This window comes from Cololabis saira, chromosome 15 (assembly GCF_033807715.1).
Source record: "Cololabis saira isolate AMF1-May2022 chromosome 15, fColSai1.1, whole genome shotgun sequence".
Taxonomy (NCBI): domain Eukaryota; kingdom Metazoa; phylum Chordata; class Actinopteri; order Beloniformes; family Belonidae; genus Cololabis; species Cololabis saira.
The window spans coordinates 35589661-35617133 of NC_084601.1; the positions used below are offsets into that span (position 1 = coordinate 35589661).

Consider the following 27473-nt stretch of genomic DNA (forward strand, 5'->3'; position numbering starts at 1 on the left):
CCATCCCTTATGTCATTTCATCAATGAATGTGGTTTTACAGCTATTTCAACATTTAGAGTCATCACCAGAAAAATAACACCAGAAAAATAACTTATTTGACAATTTTCACCTGTTTCAAGTAAATTTTCACTTGAAATAAGTAGAAAAATCTGCCAGTGGGACAAGATTTATCTTTTTTTGCTATTTTGTTGAAAGTAACTCAAAAGTAATACACAAGTAGTGTAACGCATTACAATTCAGATATAGTAATATTGTAATGTAACTAATTACTTTCAAATGACAGTAACTAGTAATATATAATGTATTATATTTTGGATGTAACTTGCCCAACACTGGTCACAGACCATCCTCTCCAGACATTTGCACAGCACAGATGTTAGTGCCACTGGTCTGTAGTCCTTTAGCTACAGACCAGTGGCACAGCTACAGAGCAGGGACGTTTTTGGGGATTGGAATGATGATTGATTCCCTGCACTGGTCAGTGACGTATAGAGTAGAGGAGGTGCTGGAACATCCTGGTGAGAACATCACTTACTGTTATGACTGTTAACAAAAAAGGTATGAAAACTACACAAGTATCATTGTGCAAAAAAAGGGAAAAAAAGGAGATGCAAACATGTTATAAGATAAATTCATATTCGTGGAAAACATTTTTGTTGTTTTTTAAAAAGGGCTCTAATTAATATAAACTTTCTAATGTAGTTTAAAATAAAAAATGACGTGTACTGATATTTATTTCATATTTACAGTAAGTTAATATTGAAACCACATTCCTACCTGAAGTGCTGAAACTGGCTCTATTGGAAAGTATCAGGACACTCTGCATGTGATGTGTGTGTGTGTGTGTGTGTGTGTGTGTGTGTGTGTGTGTGTGTGTGTGTGTGTGTGTGTGTGTGTGTGTGTGTGTGTGTGTATGTAAGGGTGCAACATCTTATCCTGATAATCTGGTAAGTAGATGGGTGCCAATTGCATTGAGGGGAATAAAATACATTTTGCCAGAATAATATGGCTGTAATAACTGCATATAGCAAATATAAGAATACTAAATATAATACTTCTTGAGAGGTATTAATAGAGGTATTAATATTCAGATCATCTTTGTTTTGAAATGTTGCCTTGTTTTCTTCGAGGCATTTTTTTCCCTCCTGTCTCCAAACTGTTTAATACTGTTATTTTGAATACTGTTACTGTTATTGTGTGAACATTTTGAATTCCCTTCATTGCTTGCACTGTGCTTTATCAATGATATATGATCAATTCATGTGAACGCAGCAGGAACTACTACAAAAAACATACAGCTCTCACATACAACATACAGCTCTTTATGGTAAAAGTTACTTTTACTTTACTCAGGTCGTCATCCAGCCTGAAACAAAGATTGATAGACATTATTTAATTGCAGACGTTGTTAATGGGTAAAGCTTCTGGCATTGCTTCTATGATGGGATCTGTGTGAAACCAAAATAGCCCTTTTTTTGCCTTTTTTTATTTTCTCCTTGAACAAGAGTTTCTGTGTCTGTAATGGACTGAATGGACGCTCAAGGTTGGAGCCTCAGTTTAATGGGTTTAAGCCTCCTCAGGCTTCTCATGTTGTTCCATTAAAGGGAATAACAAAACACTCAAAGAGAAGTTTTTTTTCTTTTTTTTAGGGACCACTGATAAACAAGGAGTTCACTTTAGTTAGAAAACTTTTTTTATTTCTGGAAAAATTTAAAGCACTGATTGATGAGATGTAAATTTCCTTTAATGTTAATATTATGTCACAGATATTTCATGGAATGAGTCCAACTTTAACAATACGGTCAGACAAGGGATGTTATCAGACATAATTAAAACCTGAACTAAGAGAAAAATCCTCATTGAGGCTGAATTTTATATATTTTTTTTTCCTACTGAGCTTTCAATAATAATCTACACTTTAAACAATGCCTTGGAAACAGATCATTAGCTTTAAAGTGCAGGTATAAGATAAATTTAACATCTTAAGTGAAGCACTGAATCGAGCCTTGGAGTGTGTCCTGGTAAGAGGCTTTTATTTTGTTAACCAGCAGCTGATCACAGGAGAATGTGTCCTTTCTGGCTATTGGTGGCTGCAGCCACGCTGGACATGACTACAGCATCCCAGGGTTCAGAGGCTCATCTCTGAGGGGAGCAGGATGGAAAACAGTCCCACACACACTCACACACTCCTACACCCACTGTGGAGTGGCAACCAGAAGCTTTGCTGTGCTGTCTGCCAGAAGTTGGGGGGTGGTGGCGTCTTTCTGGACATTCAGGGTCCTTCTTATCTTGTAGTCCATACAGGAAACATTACAGCCAAACAAAAATGAAGCATATATCTTACTTGAAAATTGCAGTTTCTTTTTTTTATTGTATAAAACATTTACTAGATGAAGGAATTTGCTCAGATAGAGGTCAAAGACTTCTGAACTCAGGGGGTTGCAACTGCCTCATCGTTAGATGAGGAAGTTGTCCAGTGTCCAGTGAATTGTGGTCAAGTTAAACTATATTGTGGGGTAGAATAGACCAGTGATTCTTAACCATAGGGCGCCATCTAGTGGGCCGCCAAAAAAAATTCAGTTTTGTACGTGTGGGCCGCGAGGGCGAGAAGGGTATGGCCATAGACATATATAAAGGCTAGATGACTCGTCCGCGCTGCTGCCAATGGAGAGCGACGTCGTCACACGGCGGCCATCTTGCCACAGGAGAGCTCGCTCAGAATAACATTGTGTTCAATGGAGCATGTACTGCTTAAACAGCCTTAACTTGCTCAATTCTCAACAGATTTTCAAACAGTTTGGTTTGTCATGAACGTCAGAGATGTAGTTATGACACTGCATACTTGTGAATAATTATAAACATTGAAAAACGTACTTTTATACGAAAATAACCAGAAACAGATAGCCATGACATGGTTTTCATATTTAATCAATATTTCTATAGTATTCTTAGTAATATTTATAGTTACATTATAACATATATATATTATTACCATATAACATATATATATATATATATATATATATATATATATATATATATATATATATATATATATATATATATATATATATATATATATATATATATATATATATACATACACATATTATTACCATATAACATGTATTCATATGACATAACATATTAATATATTATTACATTATGATGTATTTACGTCATGACATTACATTACATATGTGTGTCTATATATATATATATATATATATATATATATATATATATATATATATATATATATATATATATATATATATATATATATATATACACACCTCTATCCATTAAGTGCAATAAGATTTTTTTACTAAAATGAGACATTTTAACTAGAAATAAGACAAATATTCTTGTTAAGATTTAGAGTTTTTGCAGTGATCCATTTTACTTATCCTGTGAAGGACAGAGTCATATTGATAAGTTCAGAAAAGTGTTTTTTATTGTTGTGTTTTGATGTATTTGATGTAAGCCCAGTGGATATTTAAAGCTTACAGAAGGCTGCATTTAACTGCTGCTATGTCATTCCTGCAGTATTTCTGCAGGTGTTTTGGTCACTGCTATTATTTGTAATATATTATATTATTTGTGATCAGCACAAATTATCTGTCCCCATATGATAAAATCCACCATCCCCCCTGATTTTTTTTTTTTTACAACTTGAGTACTGGTGGTCACCCTTGATAACTTGGGCAGGTAACGTTAGTTAGTGGTGATACACAACTATTGTATATGCTGCATGATTAGGTCGTTTTTCGCAACGAAGAGATACAATTTCAACATGTCCAAGCATCCCGAATTATACCCACGTTAATGACGTTTATGATGAACCAATCCGTTTGTAAATCCGTCAAGATTTCAGCAAGTTATGAGTATTTTTGTCTGTACAGACCACTCCCCCTCCTACAGCAACAACTATAGCGCACGCATGCGCACCAGAGAGTCTCTTGTGGCAAGATGGCCGCGGGTGAACGACGCTGGAGCAATACATCCATGCGCTGGAGACTCCGCCGTGAGTCATCTAGCCTTTATATATGTCTATGGGTATGGCTGCAGACCCGGAGGCAGCAGATCTGAGCAGCAGATCTGAACCGCAGTTCTAGACGTCACAGAGCCCCCTACTGGATTACTTTATAACTGCAACTAAATCAACAGTTCAGATTGAGACTTCTCGTTTTTTTCCGGCAGCGTGCTCTTTTCTCCTTTTCTCAAGATGGATGACGACCGGAGTGTGAGTATTACCGTGAATCACATTTTTTGTGTATTCTTTTCAAGATATATTGGCACTTAAGTGATCTGCAAAAGTGATTTAATCAATCAGTGAAATGCCTAACATGATCCACAAACTATAGAGAGAGTCGCGGCGGCCATGCTGGACGAACGAGAATGTAAACAAACCACCGCAGTACCAGTGTAGTAGCAGAGTGGTAGCAGTGTTGTTGCACGGAGAGCAAAAAAAAAAAAGTTAAAATCTCAGAAAAGAAGTGGTATTTACCGGGATACCTTAATCAAGGAAGCCAGGGACCGGTATTTGGAAAAAATTGTTTTAATTAACAGTTTGGATCCATACGAAATCCCTGCTCCGACGAGGATTGATGCTGCGTTCCATTTACCTCGGAAGTCGGAACTGGGAATGACGTCACAGCCGAGTTATCAGCGTTCCAGTTACAAAGTAGGAAAACAAGATTGTAGTTCGCATATACCACATGAAAAATGTAAATTACACTATAGCAGCATATATAAGCCAAACAATACTTGTATACGACTGATTTAGTGTGACCAAAACTAGAATGAAGTGCTACGAATTATTACAGAACTCTCTTCTACTGTTTACAACCGGGGCAGCCATCTTGGAATGTGAACTCGGGGGTGGTGAAGACTCTCCCACTTTCCCAGTGGGAAATCCCACTTCGAGGGGCGTTCCAGTTGAAAAATCTAACTGGGAACTGGGAAATCCCCACTTCCGAGGACAAATGGAACGCGGCATTACTGCCAACGTTCTGCACGACCGACGTCTTCGCCTACCTTGTTTGCGGTGTGAGCGGCTACACTTCAGAGCAGTTCCGTTGCTATAAGTCGTTGGAGTCTCATGTGCAGTTCACTAATGGATGGTGCAGGAGCTTGAGATCATAAGGCCAGTCAAAGGTAAGCTGCGCTCCATTCTAGCAACTGTTAGTGCAGCATGCACACGTGTGCTCGTAACTAGGTGTTACAAAAGTGTAGTTAAGCTATATAAACTAATATTCAGACGTTATACTTTACTGTCATATACATAAATGTCATTTATAGGTCATGTATATACACAGTCCTGCTAGTGAGTGGCCACTACAATGTTTGGTTTCCTGCATAGAATGATACACAATGAAGTGCTGTCCTTCTCTGTCGTGACATTTTCAAGACTACCATATATATATATATATATATATATATATATATATATATATATATATATATATATATATATATATATAAACAGTAAAGTGTTACTTTAGTATTACTGCTGCTTTCTACAGTTTTATGACAAATGAACTAATGTATGTTCATTTGTCTCCTCTTAGGAGAGCTGATTGAGAGGATTGCTCCGGACCGAGCCATCGATGACAACACTCCCATGCCTGGCCTACGGACGCCAGCCAGCAGGCACAAGCCCCAAGCCACACTGGACAACTTGTCATTCTTGCAATATGTTGTTTTCAATATTTTTAGATGTACAGTATGTTTACAACTGATACCTGTAGTCACACAGTTTATTCAAAGACAATAAGAAATACTGTATATTATATAAATATATATATAGTATTGATACCTATTTATTTATAAGAAACATGGATATATACTATTATTATTGAAATAATTGCACTCCATTGTTTACTTGTATCCATTCTTGCAATATGTTGTTGTTTTCAATATGTTATTGTATAGATACCTATTTAATTTTGGTATTGAAAGCATTTATATGTAACATGTATATTTATTATTGCAATATAAGAAATTGCACTACCTCCATTTTTTAAATTGTAACAATTTTTTTAAGCATTCAAATTGCACTAGGTTCTGTGTTCTCAGGTTGCAATACTTTCAAATAAACACTTCTTGTTTTTGCACATCAAACTGTTATTTCTCCTTGTTTATAAGACATATGCATTTAAGTATGTTTATTGTGAAGATTGTGGGTATGGATGCGACAGACACTTATGGCTGTATTTCAGACACATTTATTTCAGTGTGGGTTTTAGCATCACTCATTTTTGCAACACAGGCTAGAACACCCATGACAACTTCGAGGTGTGGAAGTCCAGTGTAGTACTTCACTTTGTTGATGTCATCCTTCAGGAAATGTTCACCCATTTTCCTCTGACCGAGCTCCCGTTTCAGGGCCCTGTTCTCTTCCAGCAGCCGCTTGATTTCATCCTGCCGACGATGACAGAAGTCACATTCTGTCAGCGGTCTCTGGTCAGCTCCATCGTCTACTGGTGCTGGTGTCTCCACTGTGGATCAGATAAGATATAGTTTATTCTGAAGGAAATCGTTAGAGCTAAATGTGCCACATACAGCTGCAACAAAAACAAGATATGGTCTTGTATCTGCTGGCTCTGTAAGGCTTACCTGCTGGAAGAAGGTCATCCATAACTGTCTCATCCATCGCAGGTGTACTGTCAGTCCTCCGCCGTTTTCTCCTTCCCTTCTCTCATAGCGTGCAGTCGATGTGACATTTATCTTAGTGTGGCCCAGGTTGAGAGATGGGCCTCAGTCTGGGTGGGAGCTGTACATTTCATTTGCTGGTTTTCCTGGTAACACAATCAAAATTATCATCCCAAAACATAAGTCTTGAAAAAATATAGAACCTTAATGTTATGTTATGTTATGTTATGTTATGATAGGAACACTTATTTGAATGGATGTGCATAACATAGATGTGGCACTCATAATCATGACAAGGCACCTGTAATGACTTTATGATTTCTTACATGTCATGATTATGAGTGTTACATCTATGTAATGCATAGTGTTAGCCTTACGTGTGTTTGTGTGCGCGCTGCTATGTGTGTGTGTGGTGTTACAGTTGAAGGAGAGGCAATGTATAAAAAGATAATCATACAGCATCTTTAACTTACCAGAATGAAAATGCAGGGAGAAGACTCTCATTGACATCGGGATAATGTGGAAGGTTATATTTGGTCGTCTTACAGCCAAGCGAGCCGACGACTGTTTGTTATCTCAGATGTTCGGAGGTTCTGCCTCCGAGCAGGAACCGCTGAAAAGTTAAACCATTAGCGATTTTTTTCCCCCACGTCTGTTATGTGAGGAGCTGCTGCTGCTACAACACAGCAACAGGCTACCAGGGTTTACAGAATAATGTAAAGTAACGATTTCACGTAAAACACGACGAAGAGGGAGCACGTCTGTACGCGGTGCGCAGTGGTCTGAAGAGCTGCTAATGGTTCGTCCAGCATGGCGGCTCGCCAGGTGATGACGTAGATTGCGACTCTCTCTATATTGTTAAGTTAAATTTGACAGAGAAATTAACGTTAATGACTCTATTTGCCACGATAGTCAGAAAAGTGCGTAGGCTAAAATGTTTTACTTGTGATGTGGATTACATGAGAAAAGCATGAAGGTCCTATTTATATATATATATATATATATATATATATATATATATATATATATATATATATATATATATATATATATATATATATATATATATATATATATATATTGTAGCGATCAGGATGTATCAGAAGGATGAGGAAGCGTAAACCAGTTTAACAGATTTACTAAGTCCCTCGCCCCGAGGGGTGGCATAAAAAGTCTCTGAGGTGGCCCGGGGCTCTTCTCATTCTCTGAGGCCGCCTTGGGGTGAACTCACGCGGCTGCACCTGCAGTCTGGGAACATCCTGCCTAAGAGCAGGGGGTGAGTTTGTGGGTGGGGGAGAGTGTGGGGAATCAGAGGGGGACACAGTCACTGAATCCGGGGGTGTGACTGCCTGGTTTCTCTGAGAAGGTGTAGGGGGGTTGAGGCGCTGACGTGGGCGTGCATCACCTCTGTATGGGGCCAGCCTGTCTCTGTGGAGGACCACCCGTCTCCCTCTAGGTGGCAGCTGGACCCTGTAGACCACCTCTCCCAGCTTCTCCAATACCTCACAGGGGCCCACCCAGTGACAGTCCAACTTAGGGCACCGGCCCTTCTTTCTTCTTGGACTATACACCCACACCAAGTCCCTGACCTTGAAGTCCCCCCCTCTAGCTCTTGTATCGTAATTTCTTTTCTGTCTCATGCCAGCCTTCTGTAACTGGTCACGGGCAAAAGCATGTGCTGACTCCATCCAATCTTGGAGCCTCCTGGCGTATTCCGGTCCCGGTGGGACTGTCGGTGTGTCTGGGGGTCTGCCAAGAGCCATTTCTGCTGGTGTCCTTAGCTCTCGCCCCAACATGAGCAGGGCTGGTGTGCATGAGGTGGAATCCTGCACAGCCGATCTGTAGGCCCATAGGACGAGAGGGAGGTGCATGTCCCAATCACGCTGATGCTCCGCGGTGAGGATAGCGAGTTGTTTTGCCAGAGTCCTGTTGAAACGCTCGACCAGTCCATCACTCTGCGGATGGAGAGGAGTAGTCCGTGTCTTTTGCATGCCCAGCCGGTCACACATAGCAGTGAACACTCTAGATTCGAAGTTTCTACCTTGGTCACTGTGGATGACCTCAGCCGCTCCGAATCTGGCAAACATGCCCTCCACCAGAGCATCTGCCACGGTCACCGCCTCCTGGTCGGGTATAGCATATGCCTCTGGCCATTTTGTAAAATAGTCCATAGCGGCCAGGACATAACGGTTCCCCTTTTCTGTACGTGGGAACGGGCCCATTATGTCCACTGCCACCCTCTCCATCGGGGCCCCCACTGACAGCTGTTGAAGTTGGGCACGTGACTGATCAGTGGGACCTTTGTGCGCTGTACAAAGGTCACAGCGACGGCAAAAGTCCTCAACATCCCTCCTGAGCTGGCCCCAGTAGAAACTCTGGCGGAGTCGACGCAGGGTTTTAGAGATGCCAAAGTGTCCTGCTCCCGTGGTTCCATGAGAGGCTCTAAGCACTGATTCCCTCAGAGCTCTGGGGACCACCACCTGCCACCTCTCCTCCCCTGTAGCAGTCTCTTTCCAGGCTCTCTGAAGCACTCCATCCATCAGCCGGAGAGCCTCAAACTTTGAAAACAGTCCTTTGGTGGCAGGCGAGCACCCAGCGACCTCATTCCACAGTGGCTTTTGTCCTGACTCCACCCACCTCAGCACCGGGTGTAGATCAGCATCCTGTTCCTGCTGCGCTCTCCAGTCAGTTGGGTCAATAACCTGCGTCTCTCTGCAGACCGGCCCGGCCCCATGGTGTGTGTGATCTTGCTCCTCCCCTGCCCGGAGCTCTTTCTCCCGATCCTCTCTCTTTTCGCAGTACCAGCAGCCGCTGGGAGCACAGGGACGCCGGGACATGGCGTCAGCATTGGTATGGCGAGCCCCAGCCCTGTGCTCCACTGTGAAGACGTATGGCGCCAGCTCCTCCAACCAGCGTGCAATCTGCCCCTCAGGCTCCTTGAAAGACATCAACCACTGGAGGGCTGCGTGGTCAGTCCGCACCGTGAAGGGCAGGCCGCACAAGTAATACCTGAAGTGGCTGACTGCTCTCACGATTGCAAGCAACTCTCTGCGTGTCACACAATAGCGCCGTTCCGCCTTGTTGAAGGTTTTGCTGAAGTACGCCACCACTTTCTCCCCCTCTGACCCCACCTGACTCAACACTGCCCCCATCCCAACATCACTGGCATCTGTGTCCAGGACAAACGGTAGGTTGAGGTCTGGGGGGGTGAGGATGGGAGACTCCGTCAAGGCCTTCTTCAAAGAGCTGAAGGCCAGCTCGCACTCAAGAGTCCAGGCAAAATCACAGTCTTTCCGTTGCAGGCAGAACAGGGGTGCGGCTATACAGGAGAAGCCGCGCACGAACCGCCTGTATTAAGACGCAAGTCCAAGGAAACTCTTCAGCTCCCGTAGATTAGTGGGGCCTGGCCAGTCCTTTACTGCCCGCACCTTGTCCTCCAAGGTGCTGATGCCTTCTCCTCCGACTCTGTGTCCCAAGAACTCCAACTCTCTCCTCATGAAGCAGCACTTGTCGGGGTGGAGCTTCAGCCCCGCTGCTGCTATCCTCTGTAGAACCTGTCGCAGAGCTCCTAAGGCCGCTTGGAAGGAGCTCCCGTGGACCAGGATATCGTCCAGGTAGACCAGGCACTTCTGTCGGGGGACGTCGGCCAGCACTTTTTCCATTAGCCGTTCAAACGTGGCCGGGGCGTTGCACAGGCCGAAGCAGAGAACTCGAAACTGCCACAGCCCCCGTCCAGTGCAAAAAGCTGTCTTTGGTCTAGCTTCAGGACTGAGGGGCACCTGCCAATACCCGCTGCGCAGGTCTAGGGAGGAGAACCAGGACGAGCCGGACACTAAGTCCAGACACTCGTCGATGCGGGGCAGCGGGTATGAGTCTTTCTTGGTCACACTATTCAGCGGTCTGTAGTCCACGCAGAATCTCATCTTTGGACTCCTTTTCTTATTTACCATCACAACCCCCGAGGCCCAGGGGCTGTCAGAGGGTTCAATGATGCCGGTTGACAACATCTCATCAATAGCACTGTCTGCTGCTGTCTGATGGGCCAGGGGGAGGCGGCGGGGGCGTGTTTTGATGGGCCGTGCATCGCCTGTGTCAATTTCGTGCTGCACCAAGTGTGTCAGGCCCACCTCCTCTTCCGTCAAAGCAAAAATGTCCTTAAACTCCCACAATACCTGCCACAGCTCCTCCTGCTGCTCAGATTCCAAGCTATCACAGCTGCGTTTCCACACCTCCCTCACTGCTGCCAGTCTGTCCACTCCCAGACTCCCAGCTGTGGGTTGTTGAGTGGGGGTGAGGCTCGGGGCGGAGCTGGGGGTAGCATTGGTGTTGGGGGGCATTGCTGCAGGAGGGGGGATTTGGAGCGGGGGGTGTGTTTCAGCCACTCTCGAGGTTGGTGGGTGTGGTGACGTGGCTAGCGTGGGGTGCACCATTTCAACTGTGGGACCCCCTGGAAAGGCCAGTGTGTTCTTCCCCAGATCTAGCACACAGCGAGCAGCCCTCAGGAAGTCCAGTCCTAATATACAGGGATCCTGTACTTCTGCAACCCACACCCTAAAAGACACTGACAGCCCCCCCACCCGTATAGCCACAACCCCTTTCCCAAGCATGGGGGCTAACCCACCAGTCACTGTTCGCAGCTTCACAAGAGTGGGTGTCAACTGTGTCCCTGCTGGAACCACGTCCGGTCTCATTAATGTAGCTGTGGAGCCGGTGTCGACAAGGGCCGTACATGGAGCCCCTGCCAGGGTGACTGGAACATGGCAGAAATCCCCCATGTGAGTCCAACCAACGACCCTCACAGACTCAGCGATGTCATCTGCTTCTGGGGGGAGTGGAGCCCCGCTCCCCCGTCCGTGCGGCTGGGCTCCGTCCAATGAAATCAAGGGAGGGTGGGACACCGGGGTGGGGGTCTGTGTCGTCCCATTTACACAGACCCGGGGGCATTTCCCTGAATATCAGCACGCCTGGGGCACCTCACGCTTATATGGCCAGCCTGGCCACACAGCCAACACACAAGGGGGCCCCGGCGAGGGCGGGTGCCGCTCTGTGTTGATTGTAGAGACACAGCACGGATCAGTTCAGTCAACTCGGCCGCCCATGCTGGTTTCTCTTGTCCTGGGTCTCCCTGCATCGCCGTCCTCACAACAGGGTTGCTCTCTGGGTGGCCGCCCTCTACTGCTCCTCCAACGACCTCTCTCTCCAATGCCAGCTCCAGTGCTTCCTGCAGAGAGCGGGGGTGTGCCAGTTGAGTCTGGATGCGCAGCTCTCTTGGGGTTATGGCTCGGATGAACTGGTCCCTGGCCAGCTCGCTCTGCACCTCAGGAGACATGTGGGCGTATGCTCTCCGTGCCAGGGTTTCAATGTCATTAGCCAATATGCGGAGCGGCTCCCCTGGCTGTCTCTGTCTGCTTGACAGCTCTGAACGCAGCACACCAGGCTGGCTGCACTGACCAAACCGCCGCTTCAGAGCCCCAACCAAGGCCCCATAGTCCGCCCTCTCGGATGGGCTGAGTAGGAGCAAACAGGATAAGGCTTCTTCTGTAAGGCACAGAGCTAGCTGGAGTGCCTTTTTGTCCTCAGACCAGCCCACAGCCTGAGCCAACAGTTCAAATTGAGCCTGGAAGGCTTCCCAGTCCGCTTTACCATTGTATTTTGGTGTTTTCACCTGGAACTGGTTATAATGGGCGCCACCATCCTTGGTTACATCCGGCACCACGTCACTTTCGGCAGGAGCTCCCCTGCTGGAGCGCCGCCCCGCGCTGGGTGAGTCGAAACCGGCAGCAGCAGCCAGCTCTATGGCTGTCTGTCTAAGGCGAGACAAACGTTCTGGGGCATTGTCATAATCACGCCATACACCGTCCATCCCCTCCTGTTTGACCTTCTGGCGAGCTCCGGATCGTTCCTGACGTGCTGCCATTACGTTTAACTGGCGAGGAAGAGCTGACGTTGGCAGAGCAGGGTGGAGGAAAATCCGTTGTTTAACTTCTGACACCAAATGTAGCGATCAGGATGTATCAGAAGGATGAGGAAGCGTAAACCAGTTTAACAGATTTATTATCTGTCACAGAAATGGGTTACTGATGGCCGTAACCACGCCAAAACAATAAAAACCCCGCTGAGTTTACTCAATCAGCTGTTCAACTGACGCGCCTCCTAACGGGCGCCGCTCAGCCACTCTACGCATGTGCACACTCACACTCACAACTCCCGTGCTTACCCCGCCCCTACCTGTTCTCTACCCACAGGCTTAACATTAAACAGAACATCTGAACATGACAACATTACTAACATAACTGAACATTACTGCAGGGTCGCTACAATATATATAATTTTTTTTTTTTTTTTTTTTTCATTTATTATGTGCAATAAGAACATGATCTCTGGTATATTACCAATCATTACCAAGATTAATCTTGTAAATAATGTCATGGTTATTATATTGATTATATATTTTTACTATTATTGTTAGGGTTGTTATTTTTTTCGTCCCAATAATTCATTGTTCATATATTGTTTGTTATTGCTACTCTTCAATCAACTGTGCAGTTGCTGCTGTAACTGTGGATTTCCCCATTGTGGGACAATTGAAGGAATATCTTAACTTATCTTTTTATTCATATTATACATTATGTGTGTTTATATAACTATTCACATTTATATCACTATATAGCCTATATTTAGATATTTTGTGGACAGAAATTTAGCTAATCCAGTGCATAAGAGGAAAATGTATATTTGTCCGTTATTAGGCTTTGGCCCAGTTTTGTCTGTAAAACAGTGTAAAAATATTAACTTGGACTAATTGAACACTCTTTTTTAGGTACACATAACAATCCAGAAAGGAAGGGCCTTGCCCCAACTTCACAGATGCACATCATGCTGCAATAACTACCACTGTCCATTCTGCAGCCCTCCAGTTTACTACCCCTCCCCGTTGAACAAATGTCAGATACACATGGATCTTCATTTTAACAGAGCTGTTAGCCATGAAGGTAAAGTTTGAAAACATTCTCCCTGTGTGTGTGCATGTAGTGCATGCTGGAACTTCATTGTTGATGCAGGATTTGTATTTTTAAGTGACAATTTGTAATGGAAAACTGATTATATAATAATATTTATATCTATGTGCTTATGTTTAAGAATACACCATTCACAGATGTGGACTGGGATGTCGGCCGCAGCTGCATTATCACTGTCCATACTGCAGTTCAACAATAATACGGAAAGACGATTTTATTAAACATATACATTGGTGCAAGAAGAAACCAGGTTCCAACCCTACAGTCCCACCAACCACCACCACCACCTCCCTGGCACCAACCACCACCACCACCCCCCAGGCACCAACCACCACCACCCCCCTGGCACCAACCACCACCACCCCCCAGGCACCAACCACCACCGCCCCACATGGTATATTGTTCTGTTTGGGAACTTTGGACTTAATACTACCATACTTACCATTTCAGTATATCAAAGTGTTTTTATTTCTAATTGTTTACCCCAAGTTATATTGTTAAATAAATGTTAAATATGTTCTGTTTGGGAATTTTGGACTTAATACTACCATACTTACCATTTCAGTATATCAAAGTGTTTTTATTTCTTTTTTTTAACAATTACTACAACAAAAGTGATGACTTGACACCCAAATACACTATGTTGTAGTGGGTTTGATCAATGCTGTTCAAGTTTTGGGGGTAATATATCCTACTAAACGCCCAGTGGTGGACAGTAACGGAGTAAATTTACTTGAGTACTGTACTTAAGTACATATCCAGAGGATTTGTACTTTACTTGAGTATTAGATTTCTTTGGTACTTATTACTCTTACTTGAATACATTTCCAAGACAAATATTTTTACTTTTACTCGAGTAAATTTCTAGGAAGGCTGAAAAGTACTCGTCACTTTCAGGTCTGCTCTTTTTTCTTCTTCCCTAAAAACCTATTGGACACAAGCTGTTTTTGTCAAAGGAGGAGACCTATCACAGTGCACGCTCTCCACTGGGATGTACGTAAAGCGGAAATACGTCAAGCCTCCTCAAAACGATACCGCCAAAGTAGCCTGCGTTTGTCAAGACAGAGCCGCAACAATTAATTTAGAAAAAATATAGTAATTTACTGATGTGGAAAATAAGAAATTTACTCTTACTCTTACTTTTACTTAAAGTAAATTTAAAAGCATTTACTTTTGGATACTTAGTGATTTATTCCGAACATGCAAATTATATATAACGTAAATATGAACAAGTAAAACAGAAATAATAATACAAAATGGCCGATCAAGACAATTTTACAAAACAAAACAAAATAAAACAAAAAAACAGCACAGTAATTTCACTTGCATGTCCGAAAAGGGGTGGGAAGAAGTATAACTTAAGTACCTTTTAAAAGCAAGTACTTTTCTACTCTTACTCGAGTAATATTTTGACTGAGCTACTTTTACTTGTAACGGAGTAAATTTTGACCAGTAGTATTTGTACTCTTACTCAAGTACTGGGGTCGAGTACTCTGTCCACCTCTGTAAACGCCACATCTTAGTCCTCTCTGTCAGTGGCAAGACAGTTGTCATCTTCTCTGTCCCAGTCTCTATTCATATTCACGCAATTGCAACACCTTTATAATTCTGTGCATATAACAGTCCTGCGGAGACATGGTAAAATACCAAGCCTCAATCACGACATTATCTATGATGTTTATGGTTGCTCAGTGTTTAAATATATATTTATTGTCATTAGGCTAAAAACAAGTAAAGACTAATTTTTTTTATATTGCCTCATTCATGATTTAAAGAAATAATTTAAAATTTCACCATAATTTGATAACAGTCTTAACTGCACCTACTGGTGCTGCCTATGATCTAAATCTCTTGCCACAAATAAAGAGCCTACCAGTAAAGGCGTATGCTCTACAAATGACATCTGAAATAGTGCTGAATGAGCTACGAATCCCTGCCGTTTACCCTGGAAGTAAGTTCTTTAATTATAAGCGCCATCCTCATTATCAATTAAATCTTCATATATTGAGCCTCATTATCAACTAAATCTTCATATTTAAGCTCCATGCCTCATTATCAATTAAATCTTCATATATTTATTAAGGTGGAACGCTGATTTAGTTGCAGTGCAGTTCTAATAGTTGCAGTTCTACAGTCATCCAGTAGCGGGCTCTGTGACGTCTAGAACTGCGGTTCAGATCTGCTGCTCAGATCTGCTGCCTCCGGGTCTGCAGCCGTATACTATTGTTCCTGCCCGCCAGTATGAAGGATGGTTCACTCAGATCAGGGTAGAGTCCTATAGTCTCTATATCAGGGGTATTCAACTAGATTCGGCCGGGGGCCACATCTGCAAAAGGACTGTATGGAGAGGGCCGCACAATTTGAAAATTTTGTTTTCAAAATGTATTTTGCACTCAAAGACAAAGACTTATGTGTATATATATAATACATTTGTATTATACATTTGAATATATCTAGTTTACATATGAATTATGTATTAATTGTCTCTAGATATAGTCATTGTGAATGTTAAATATAATATTCAAATAAAGAAATATTATTTTGAATGCAAGTTCATTTTGAAACCATGCATTGTGCAAACTTAATGAAGTTGATATTGACCTACTTTTAATAAAACACGCCATAATGACAAAGTACCACTTTCCACCAAGATTTCCTTATTTGAATTTATATTAAGCATTGGGCACAAGCATTTCAGTCCATAGTAGCCAGTTTGATGTTATAAATAAGCAACTAAAATATTAACCATAAGCTCCTTTATTAATGACACATCTGTGCATTATATCAGCAAAACAAAACAATCACATGAAATTATAGGAAGCTTAGAAGTTCCATCTGAAATGCAAAGTCCTCACTTATTCAAATGAAAAAAATGTCAGGCCAATCCTAGAAGCCTAATGATGTCAACAAGTCCTCTGTACAACGGAGGTTAATAATAATGCATCACTATTTAAAAAAAATAAAAAATAAAAAAATATATAGGGGTCATTCCAGAATTGGAGGACATTTGGGCTTTAGAATTTTGGGAAAAAAAACTTGATATTTTACCATTTTCAGTTATGTACACATCAATACTAGGTAATAAACTATCAAAATCTTGATTGGCTCAGCTCAGACATTAAAGACACATTTTTTATTAAATGTTAAATTTATTGTTTGCTATAATTGGCGCAACCCTGTTACCAACAGCCAGGGACCTGAAAAAGTATCACAATTTAAATAAATAGATATAATTCCTTTACCATTAGGTGAAATAAGTAACATTCTCTCTAAATAACTATTAGATTTCAGATATGAGTTGATTTAAATTCATTTAAAAAACTTTCAAAATCTATCTAAGCTCTCCGTTCTCAGAGTGCAGGTTTACTCGTAGTTCCTAGAGTATCTAAATGTAGATTTGGAGGGCGGGCGTTCTGCTATCAGGCACCATTACTATGGAACCAACTTCCAATCTGGGTTAAGGAGGCTGACACCACCTCCACCTTTAAAACTAAACTTAAAACATTTCTGTTTAGTAAAGCCTATAGTTAGTGTTTAGTAAACCTCTAGCTGGTGTTGGTAAATCTCTAGGTAGTGTAAACTTTAGTGTGTCAGAGTCGCTCCTGTAGTTTCTTGTGCCGGCCCCCCCTTCTCCTCCCTTTTCTCTCTTTTGTCCATGTTGCAGCATCCTTTGCCGGACACCGGAACCTGCAGGTGGTCGTGGGTGGCTTGTAGCTTGCATTACGGAGCACAAGTCTTTCCCTGACCCTGCACCCCAAACTGGGACTTGCTGATTGGGCCGGAGCTTCGGGAGCTGCGTGCTGGCCTGCGGTCCCCACCCCTGGTCATCCCGTTGCTGGCCCCCCCTTCTCCTCCCTTTTCTCTCTTTTGTCCTGCAGGTGGTCGTGGGTGGCTTGTAGCTTGCATTACAGAGCACAAGTCTTTCCCTGACCCTGCACCCCAACCTGGGACTTGCTGATTGGGCCGGAGCTTCGGGAGCTGCGTGCTGGCCTGCGGTCCCCACCCGTGGTCATCTCGTTGCTGGCCCCCCCTTCTCCTCCCTTTTCTCTCTTTTGTCCTGCAGGTGGTCGTGGGTGGCTTGTAGCTTGCATTACGGAGCACAAGTCTTTCCCCGACCCTGCACCCCAACCTGGGACTTGCTGATTGGGCCGGAGCTTCGGGAGCTGTGTGCTGGCCTGCGGTCCCCACCCCTGGTCATCCCGTTGCTGCTTCCACCTGCCTGCTGTGCTGTTGCCGTCCCTGACCCACCAGTCTGGCCCTCGGCAGGAGGGTCCCCCCTTATGAGCCTGGTCCTGGTCCAGGTTTCTTCCTCCTAAAGGGGAGTTTTTCCTTGCCACTGTTTGGCTTAAGGTTTTTCTCCCACTAGGGGAGTTTTTACCTGCCATTGTTTATGTAATAACTGCTCGGGGGTCATGTTCTGGGTATGGGTCTCTGTAAAGCGTCTAGAGACAGCTCTGTTGTATTAGACGCTATATAAATAAAATTGAATTGAATTGAATTATTGTACTCAACTTTTCAATAAGGACATGTTTCACTTTACTAATATCAGTATGTATTTTAAGATATTTGCTCTACAACTTCATGCATATTGTTGGTTAAAGAGCTTAAATGACAAAAGGTCAAACCCTTGTAAGCTGAGAAAGCCATTTATTATTATTTTTGATTAAAATTATATGGTAACAGGGTTGAAATTAGTGTAACAGGGTTGTGGTTAAGTAACTGGTTTGCTATCTACATTATTTTTCAGCATAGATCATTAAATACATGTGTAAAGTAAATGCTCAAGACAACAAAGATATTCTTTGAATGTTTTTAATTCTTTGAATTTTCTTTTTCTCATGAAATAATATAACATTTGTTTTTCTAGCCCCCCAAAAAAGTGCGGAAAAAAGTGCAAAACTGGAAACAACAACAAATGGTACACATTCTGTACATTGGCACATTGGTGCATTGGCACTGTAAACATTGGGGTCATGGTAGAACGTCCCACAGCAATTATCTCAACTTGCAAACAAAAACAGACAGCTTTTCAACAGATCCACATTAACACTTGGCTAACTTCTGCCACCTCATTTTCAGATTTACTTTTCATGGCTGACCAGAGTATTCCATATTTCGCTTGCAATGGCCAAGTGGCGGGAGTTGACCTTCTCTGGTGGAGGAATTATTGTCAGCATATCCTCAAATGGATACCAATGGAGATCATCCCTCAACGGCCAGAAAAACATGTTTACATGTTGCAAATTGAACATTGCAACTATTAGCAGAATGTGCTTACAATAACATGCATTCCTCATTTACTTTATTGTACCCTAACATTGAAGTCCCAGATTGAGAGGTGGAGCTAGAATCTGGCAATTGGGCCCTCAATGGGTTTTCTGGTGTGACTGGAGATGCAGGGCTCATAGGAGGGGTGTTCAATGCTTTGAGCGTCTTCTTCCTTGCGTTGCACCTCTCATGTGCCTCTTTCCATCTCTTTCGCTGGGCACGCTGTGCTCTCTCCGTGCGGTCTTTTTGCAATAGCTTCTTCCCTGTTTTTAAGTCTTCCTTCCATTTCTGTTTCTCTTTTTCTAAATATTGCTGTCTCTTCTCTGGATCAGCATCACGCCTAGCGCGATAGCGCCTTTGCTTTTCAGCAGCGCTGAGGGGTGGACCATCACTCTGAAAGAAAAATAAAATAATACAATTGAATTGTTTAAAATATGTAGACTAAACTCAATTAGTTTACTATTTGTAAAATATTTATTTGGACCATGAATAATGGTTTTGAATTCTGAGTAAACTGAGGAGTTGCAATCCTGTTACTCTAATGACAGCAACAGGGTTGCCCCTCACAGTAACAGGGTTGCCACTAACAGGGTTGCAAATCCATGCTAATGTTAGCTTTTTCTCAAAAGATGAAGCTAGCTATTTAGCTAACTGTTAGCATTTACCAAGAGAACACTCTTACATAAGTAAATAAGTAAAAACCTTTTTTAAAGTATTCATATTATACTGGAAATATGCGTAACAGGGTTCTTGGTGGTAGATTGAGACATCCAAGCAAGGCTGACAATGTTATAAAAATATGAAAAATAGAAGAGAGGACATACCTGTGCTCTACCCATGCTGAAGGTAAAGTGTTTGATGATGTAATTTCCAATGTGTCATGTGACACACACCTTTCTTCTTCTTCTACCATGCTAAAAAGCTTAAGGTAACAGGATTGCAGCCAAAGTGTGGGACACAGATTCCATTCGTAATAATACTTATTTAAAATATTTTTTTGATAAAAAAATTGCTTTCCACATCTACAAGAGACATCTATGGACAAACAAATACAAAAGAAAGTAGATTTAAATGTAATTTTAACAGTTTTATCTGATATTCAATTTGGTCACCAAGGGGCTGGGACAAGGGGAAATGGCATATTAGGGGGTACTCCAAACTTATTTGGTATTTTTAAAAATATTTTCAAAACATTGTTTCTCCCAGATGATTTAGATTTGGTCTAAGGACTAGTAAAACTTACACAAAAACTTGATGATTATGTATTTTGTACACAGTTTATTTGAAATTTCATGGGTGGGACGTCAAATGTCCTCCAATTCTGGAATGACCCATATATATATTTTTTTCAACAAACAACCCCTTTTTTGAAATATGACCAGGGGCCACATAAAAGCTCCTGGCGGGCCGCATGTGGCCCGCGGGCCGCCAATTGAATATCCCTGCTCTATATAGTCTCTACAGGACTCTAGATCAGGGGATCTTTACAGGAAACTGCGTCACAGTTCAAGCGGACGTGGGTTGACGTTTGAAAAAAAAAAAAAAAAAACTCAACTTTTGAAAGATATTTTTTCATATCTTAAGTCTTTAAAGGAGCTGTATGTAAGAGCAATAATAAAACGAATCATAAAATGACCCTGATATGTCAACAGACATTTAAAAATCATGTTCATTTCAAATACTTATGTCACTGACAACAGCACTCAAGCCAGGATATTCCAGTTTAAAAAGAGGAGTTGCAGCCCTCAACTGATGTTTATGTTGTCATTTTTTGTTTTGGCCTGAAGCTCCACCCTCCACCTATCTCCCAATCACCAAGTCAGTATTGTTTCTGAAGCTCCACCCTCCACCTATCTCCCAATCACCAAGTCAGTATTGTTTCTGAAGCTCCACCCTCCACCTATCTCCCAATCACCAAGTCAGTATTGTTTCGGCATCCGGGTTGCCAGCTCGGCTCTAATTATCGCAGCCATGGCAGCCTACGTTCCTGCTGCATTCTGCAGCCTACCTGGCAACCTCTGGTCGGGGGGAGGAGGGGGAGGGTACACGCCGCTCAACAATATTTTGAAAGTGACTGCAGTACCAGTTTTGGCCATTTCTTACAGACTTCTTAATTACTTACTTTAACAACAGATTTGGTCATTTAGATGAATGGCATTCTCTCCCTTTTAGATGCAATTATTCAAACTATTAACACATTATTGAAAAAACATTAAAACATCCATAAATACTTCAACTACACCATGCAATATGTAATTTTGAAGTTCAGTGTAAGTCAACAAAAGATGGCAACTCTATCCCCTGATTGCCAAGGGACAGATTAAGTCATATTCAGGTGAAAAATGACATTTTTTGAACAGTTGTGATCGTACATGGTTCCTTTTGTTTTGCTTGATCATGAACAATCGGTGCGTCTGAAATGCCATACTAAAAAGTATACTTAAGTTCGGCACACTTTTGAGTAAATATCAGTAGTGTGCAATAATTCTGACATACTATTAAGAGCGCACACATCACTTCCTGCCGTTGGGAGGAAGTGACGTGTCACAGCAGCAGTAGCAGATGTTACCATGGTAACAGCAGCAGTAGCAGCTGTTACCATGGTAACAGCAGCAGTAGCAGCGCTGCTCCACTCTTTCCCGTTTATCCTGGCCGAAACAAGATTACATTATATAATATTATTATATACGAAGATTATAATATTAATATTATATAATAATATTATTATACTTAATATTATACTTATGACATATACGTATCACTTAGCAACTTAGCACTTAGCAACCAAATGCCGCTGCATTCTGCTTAGCTAGTGTCCATCAATCCACACTAATACTTTTCTCCAGAATGAGTATGGATAGAGCAGACTATTGTGTACGTACTAATGTTTCGGACGCACTAAAAAATCTTGCATACTGATTTTGCTACTCATTAGGGTGGAAGGATGGAATTTCGGACGCAGCCAATGATTACAAATTGCTTACACACGTGATTGCTGACAGATTAAGGGCAGATTGACTTTTACAAAGCTTTTGACATGGTTGAACATCACTTCATTATAGAAAAAAACACTGGGATATGTTTTTGGGGAAAGGTTCTGTAGCGTAATGGAAATGTTAAAGGAGCCGTCTGTAGGAAATGTCCAAAACTGGTACTGCAGTCACTTTCAAAATATTGTTGAGCGGCGTGTACCCTCCCCCTCCTCCCCCTGACCAGAGGTTGCCAGGTCGGCTGCAGAATGCAGCAGGAACGTAGGCTGCCATGGCTGCCATAATTAGAGCCGAGCTGGCAACCCGGATGCCGAAACAATACTGACTTGGTTGTTGGGAGATAGGTAGAGGGTGGAGCTTCAGAAACAATACTGACTTTGTGATTGGGAGATAGGTGGAGGGTGGAGCTTCAGAAACAATACTGACTTGGTGATTGGGAGATAGGTGGAGGGTGGAGCTTCAGAAACAATACTGACTTGGTGATTGGGAGATAGGTGGAGGGTGGCGCTTCAGAAACAATACTGACTTGGTGATTGGGAGATAGGTGGAGGGTGGAGCTTCAGAAACAATACTGACTTGGTGATTGGGAGATAGGTGGAGGGTGGAGCTTCAGAAACAATACTGACTTGGTGATTGGGAGATAGGTGGAGCTTCAGAAACAATACTGACTTGGTGATTGGGAGATAGGTGGAGGGTGGAGCTTCAGGCCAAAACAAAAAATGACAACATAAACATCAGTTGAGGGCTGCAACTCCTCTTTTTAAACTGGAATATCCTGGCTTGAGTGCTGTTGTCAGTGACATAAGTATTTGAAATGAACATGATTTTTAAATGTCTGTTGACATATCGGGGTCATTTTATGATTCGTTTTATTATTGCTCTTACATACAGCTCCTTTTAAACAAGATATTAATAGTTCAATTTTTTTTTTGCAGTTTGAAACATCAAATGGTTTTGAAGTTAAATGAGGTATTCGTCAATTCGCCTTTATTATGTATATCTTTGCGGCCAGGCCCGCTGTGTGTGACGTGGACGCTGTGCCGTGCAATGAATTTTCAAGTACACTTAACATCATTAATTTCCAATCACAGAGACCACAGGGAAGAGGATCACCTTTAATTAAAATATTGGCTTAAAATGTCCTGGAAAATAATTTCCAGGACAGAGTGAGAACCCTGAATGTTTATACACTAAAAACTGCACTACCACCATCTCCAGCCGTTCAGCCCAAAATTCTTAGCGGTGTACTGACACTGATGCAAACATGAACTCTCTTCCTCATAATGTTTGTGTTTTTCAGATTTCCAGCAGCAGTTGGAAGACGGGGCCTCTAATATAGCAGCCAACAAAAGCAACGACATCTGTAAATGGACTAATCCACTGCAGTCAGGAAGAAACAGCCCGAAAAAAGAATTATCTGTCAATGAATCGGGAAATCACACCGATGACAAACTTTTTAGTTGCTTCTTTTGTGAGAAAAAATTTGTAACGGGGGGACTACTGACTTTACACACGTCTGTGCATACTGGAGAAAAGCTGCTCAGCTGCATCATTTGTAAGAGAACGTTCGGTTTGGAGTCGGAGCTCCGGAGTCATCTGTGTGCTGTTGAGACTTCTCAGGATCATCAAAGCCAAGCTGACGATCAGACCAGTAAACAGGTTAACTGTTCTCAGTGCAGCGAAGCATTTTCTAGCTGTGAAGATTTAAATGTTCACCTCAGGTGTCACACAAGGGGAGACACATTCAGGTGTTCAGTTTGTAGCGCATGTTGTTCTGACCGAGACTCTTTAATTCAGCACATGAGGATCCACACAAGACAAACACAGTTTACCTGTTCAGTTTGTGGTAAAGACTTTGCCTGGAGGAGACATCTGACAAAACATATGGAAGTGCATAAGAAAAAGAAAAAAGTATTCAGGTGTAGAATTTGTGCTGCTGAATTTTATACGTATTATCTGTTGTCTAAACACAAGCCCATTCATCAGTCGTCAGAGTTTTCTCACAGCCAGGAGAATGGACAGATGGAAACGGCAGCTGATGGAGAGGACTGTTCAGGACCCGAATCGCTCAAATCAAACCCAGATACGGGTTTAAAGGCAGAGACCGATGTGGAGACTGTACCTTTTAAAACTGAAGAGCAGGACTTTTGGGAAGAAACCAAAGAGCCTCAGTCTGATTTTACCTCTGTTGGAAAGTATGAAATGTTTGAGAGTGAAACGAAGTCAAACATACAACAGTTGACAGACGGAGAGGGTCCGAGTCATACAGAGCTACAGAAGGAGGTGAAGCAGGAGGACCCGGAGCCTCCACACATTAAAGAGGAACCTGAAGAAAATGAGATCACCGAATTCTCAGTTATTTCTTTCACTGTGAAGACTGAAGATGAAGAAGAGAAGCCTCAGCCCTCTGAGCTTCACAGTCAGACTGAAGAGAACAGAAATTGCGTTGAAGAACCAGACCCAGATAAGAATGGCACGACTTCAGATTCCTCTTCCTCTGACCCTGACACGGACGACAGCGACTGTTGGAAACAGAAAAGGAAACCACAGTCAGGTTCCCACTCTGAAAGCGATTCTGGCAGAAACCCGTTTAGCTGTTCTGATAACAGGCCATCAGAGTCTCTGCATCCTGAGAGTGATGACAGTGTTGATAGCGACTTTTGGAAAGATGACAGAAAACCACAAACAAGTTTAAACTCATTGAAACAGGAGGTTTCAGAAGTTGGAGTGAAATATGTAACTGACTTGAAGCCATATAGCTGTATTCAGTGCAGTAAAGCATTTCGGTACAGCTCTTATTTGAAGATTCACATGAAACAGCATACAGAAAAGTATTTTTGTTCTGTATGTGGTCATAAATCTACTTCCAGTTCAAATCTCAAGGTTCACATGAGAACTCACACAGGAGAGAAACCTTTCAGTTGCCAAATTTGTGATAAAAAGTATACTAATAAGGCAAGCCTGCAGTCTCACATGACTCTCCACACTGCAGAACGGAAGTACAGTTGTGATGTGTGCAAGAAGAGCTTTGCTTGGTACACAGAGCTTAAATACCACAAGTGTGTTGGCGAGTCCTCGCATGAACAAATGTACGAAGAAAACACTGGCATAAATCTGAAACGCCACACGTCATACAGCTGAAATGGTTAATATTCATAGATTGGTTGGATGAGTTGTTTCATTTGTTGATGGTATTTTCCCTAAATGCTGGAAGTGGTCATTTATTCTTCTTAATGTTAGATCTGTGCATTTGAAATAGAAAGTTGCCCCATATTAACCTGCTGTGGCTCAAGATGCAGAGAAGGGTTGTTGTTATCGCGTCCACTGCTTAAAAATGAATAATGAAAATTTTAACAAAAAAAACCTCCAACCTACAGGGGGTTGCAAAAGTATTCACCCCCGTTGGCTTTTTATCTATTTTGTTACATTTCAACCTGTAGTTGAAATATTTTTTGAATCTGAATTGTATGTGATGGATCTGCAAAAAATAGTCCACTTACCTTATTTTTCATGAGATCTTCATTGAATGCTTTAGCAGATTGGGTTAAATTTTTCCCATTAAATTATCTTTGCTTGTATTCAAATTTTTGAGATGTATTTTCTCATATCGGTCTACTCTGTTTTCATTTAAACAGTTGTTTCAGTCACTTTATGTTGGATAATATGAAAAACTGTTGCACAGAAGCACACTTAAGCAGATTTATGTTTACTGAAAACCTCAGAGAAATGCTTCTTTCTATTACCGGCCATTTCTGTGGCCTAGTTTTTTTTCCTCATCCAATGGCTTTTATACTTCAAGCTCTTTGGATGTATGTCTTTATTAAATGTGCATTATAAATAAATCTATAAAATAATGTCAATGTCTTTCGGTGTAAACATGCTTACCGTATTTGTCTTTTATAATCATCAGGTCAAAGCATTTTTTTATTACTTTGAAAAACAATTTGCAGAATGCAGAATTTATAAATCATCCCACCACTCATTACCTGAAACTGTAGAAACATATTCAAGTGAAATGTGTTATGTTGCATCGAGAATTTGAATCCAAAACCTCTGAAATCATTACAGTATTTTTTGTAAATATTTATTCAGCTGTCTATCCAACAATATTACGATACCCAAAATGATTGATTGTAAATTGCATTTTTTTTCATTTGTTTTTGTAAAAATTCAGTCATGAACTAATAAAAAAAAAAAAAAAAGTTCTTTGTTCCACCTCTAAGTATTAATCACACTCAATGTTTAGTATTCCCGAATGAAGTCCATCTTTATCAATCAGGTTCAAAGTACTATAAGTTGCCAATTCAGTATTGACAGCATCTGGAGCTCCTCCGACATATTATTAAAAAGTTATTTAAAATAAATGTAGAACAATCTTCTCTAAACAGCAAAAACACCTTTTTCAGTGAATAACATATCCAGTGTCATCTTATGGCAGGCCATGAGAGAAGTAGCAGATAGATAATTAGGCAGTTCCATCAAATGCATCAAGACTGTAATTAATGTAATACTGGTGCATAAAGAAAATAAATTTAATTCATTCAGATTTTTTAGCTGTTTCTCTCTCTCACTTCCCTTCTAACCCAGTTATTGTACACTCTTATTAAGATTTTGAATCAATTTAGAAGATCCTTCTCCCTTAAGGACATACCGCAGGCTGCACCGATTGCAAAAAAAACCCATGTTTACCCCATCAGTGATGGAGGAGTCTTTTGATGTTTGGTGTAGAAGAGGTTTGATCTCACTGTCTGATCTGTACACTAATGGCACTTTTTCCTCTTTCGAGCAGTTGGTGCAGACGTACAATATCCCCAGATCGCATTTCTATAGGTATCTGCAGCTCCGGAACTTTGTAACCTCAAACTCAGATTGCTTCCCAATGTCCCCTCCCAATTCTCTGTTAGATACAGTTTTTACTTGGAAATCAACCACAAAGCGGGCTATCGGTCTGATTTATGATCACCTCAACACCCACAATCAGACAGCTTTAAACCTCCTTAGAAGTAAGTGGGAGACTGACTTTGATGAGGCAATCCCAGAAGAAACCTGGCAGAAAATCATTTTGAATATTTTCTCATCCTCTATATGTCTAAGGTTTGCTGTCATCCAGTTCAAAATTGTTAATGGTTTACACTGGTCTAAGGTCAAGCTTTCAAAGATCAATGCTGATATAGATCCCACATGTGATAGATGCAGCCGGGCACCTGCTACTCTTCTGCACATGTTTTGGACTTGTCCTAAACTTTATTCATTTTGACAGAGCATCTTTGAGTCTTTTTCCAAGATATGTGGGAAAACGATCGTGCCGTCACCATATATTGCTCTGTTTGGCTCCTGTGGACTCTCCTCTATGCGGCGGGAAACCAACATGATGGCCTTTTGTTCCCTCCTGGCTAGGAGATTTAGTTTAAATGGAAAGACTCTGCTCCACCATCATCTTATCACTGGATCAGGGAAGTCATGGCTCATCTCAAACTGGAAAAGATCAGGTAACTGTCCAGGATCCACTGAGACCTTATAGAGAATCTGGCAGCCTTT

The 27473-nt window shown here is 41.9% G+C and overlaps 1 protein-coding gene across 2 annotated transcripts; it reads left to right on the plus strand.

Moving 5' to 3' along the window:
- Window positions 1-3980: 3980 nt before the first annotated feature.
- On the plus strand, window positions 3981-26051 carry LOC133460714 (oocyte zinc finger protein XlCOF6-like). 2 transcript variants are annotated; one of them, XM_061741451.1, is made up of 5 exons: window positions 3984-4028; window positions 4205-4247; window positions 13479-13650; window positions 13799-14071; window positions 23236-26051. In XM_061741451.1, the coding sequence occupies exons 2-5, from the start codon at window positions 4230-4232 to the stop codon at window positions 25074-25076; spliced, it is 2304 nt and encodes a 767-aa protein (XP_061597435.1). In that variant the 5' UTR covers window positions 3984-4028; window positions 4205-4229; the 3' UTR covers window positions 25077-26051. The 2 variants fall into 2 exon arrangements, with proteins under 2 accessions (XP_061597434.1, XP_061597435.1); XM_061741450.1 differs by having other exon boundaries at window positions 3981-4247.
- Window positions 26052-27473: the final 1422 nt, after the last annotated feature.

Bases quoted from the DNA above. Each gene is read 5' to 3' on its own strand.
- LOC133460714 (XM_061741450.1), top strand. The intron at 13,651-13,798 runs GTAAAGTTTGAA...CTTATGTTTAAG, and splicing joins CAGAGCTGTTAGCCATGAAG to AATACACCATTCACAGATGT. The intron at 14,072-23,235 runs GTATATTGTTCT...TGTGTTTTTCAG, and splicing joins AACCACCACCGCCCCACATG to ATTTCCAGCAGCAGTTGGAA.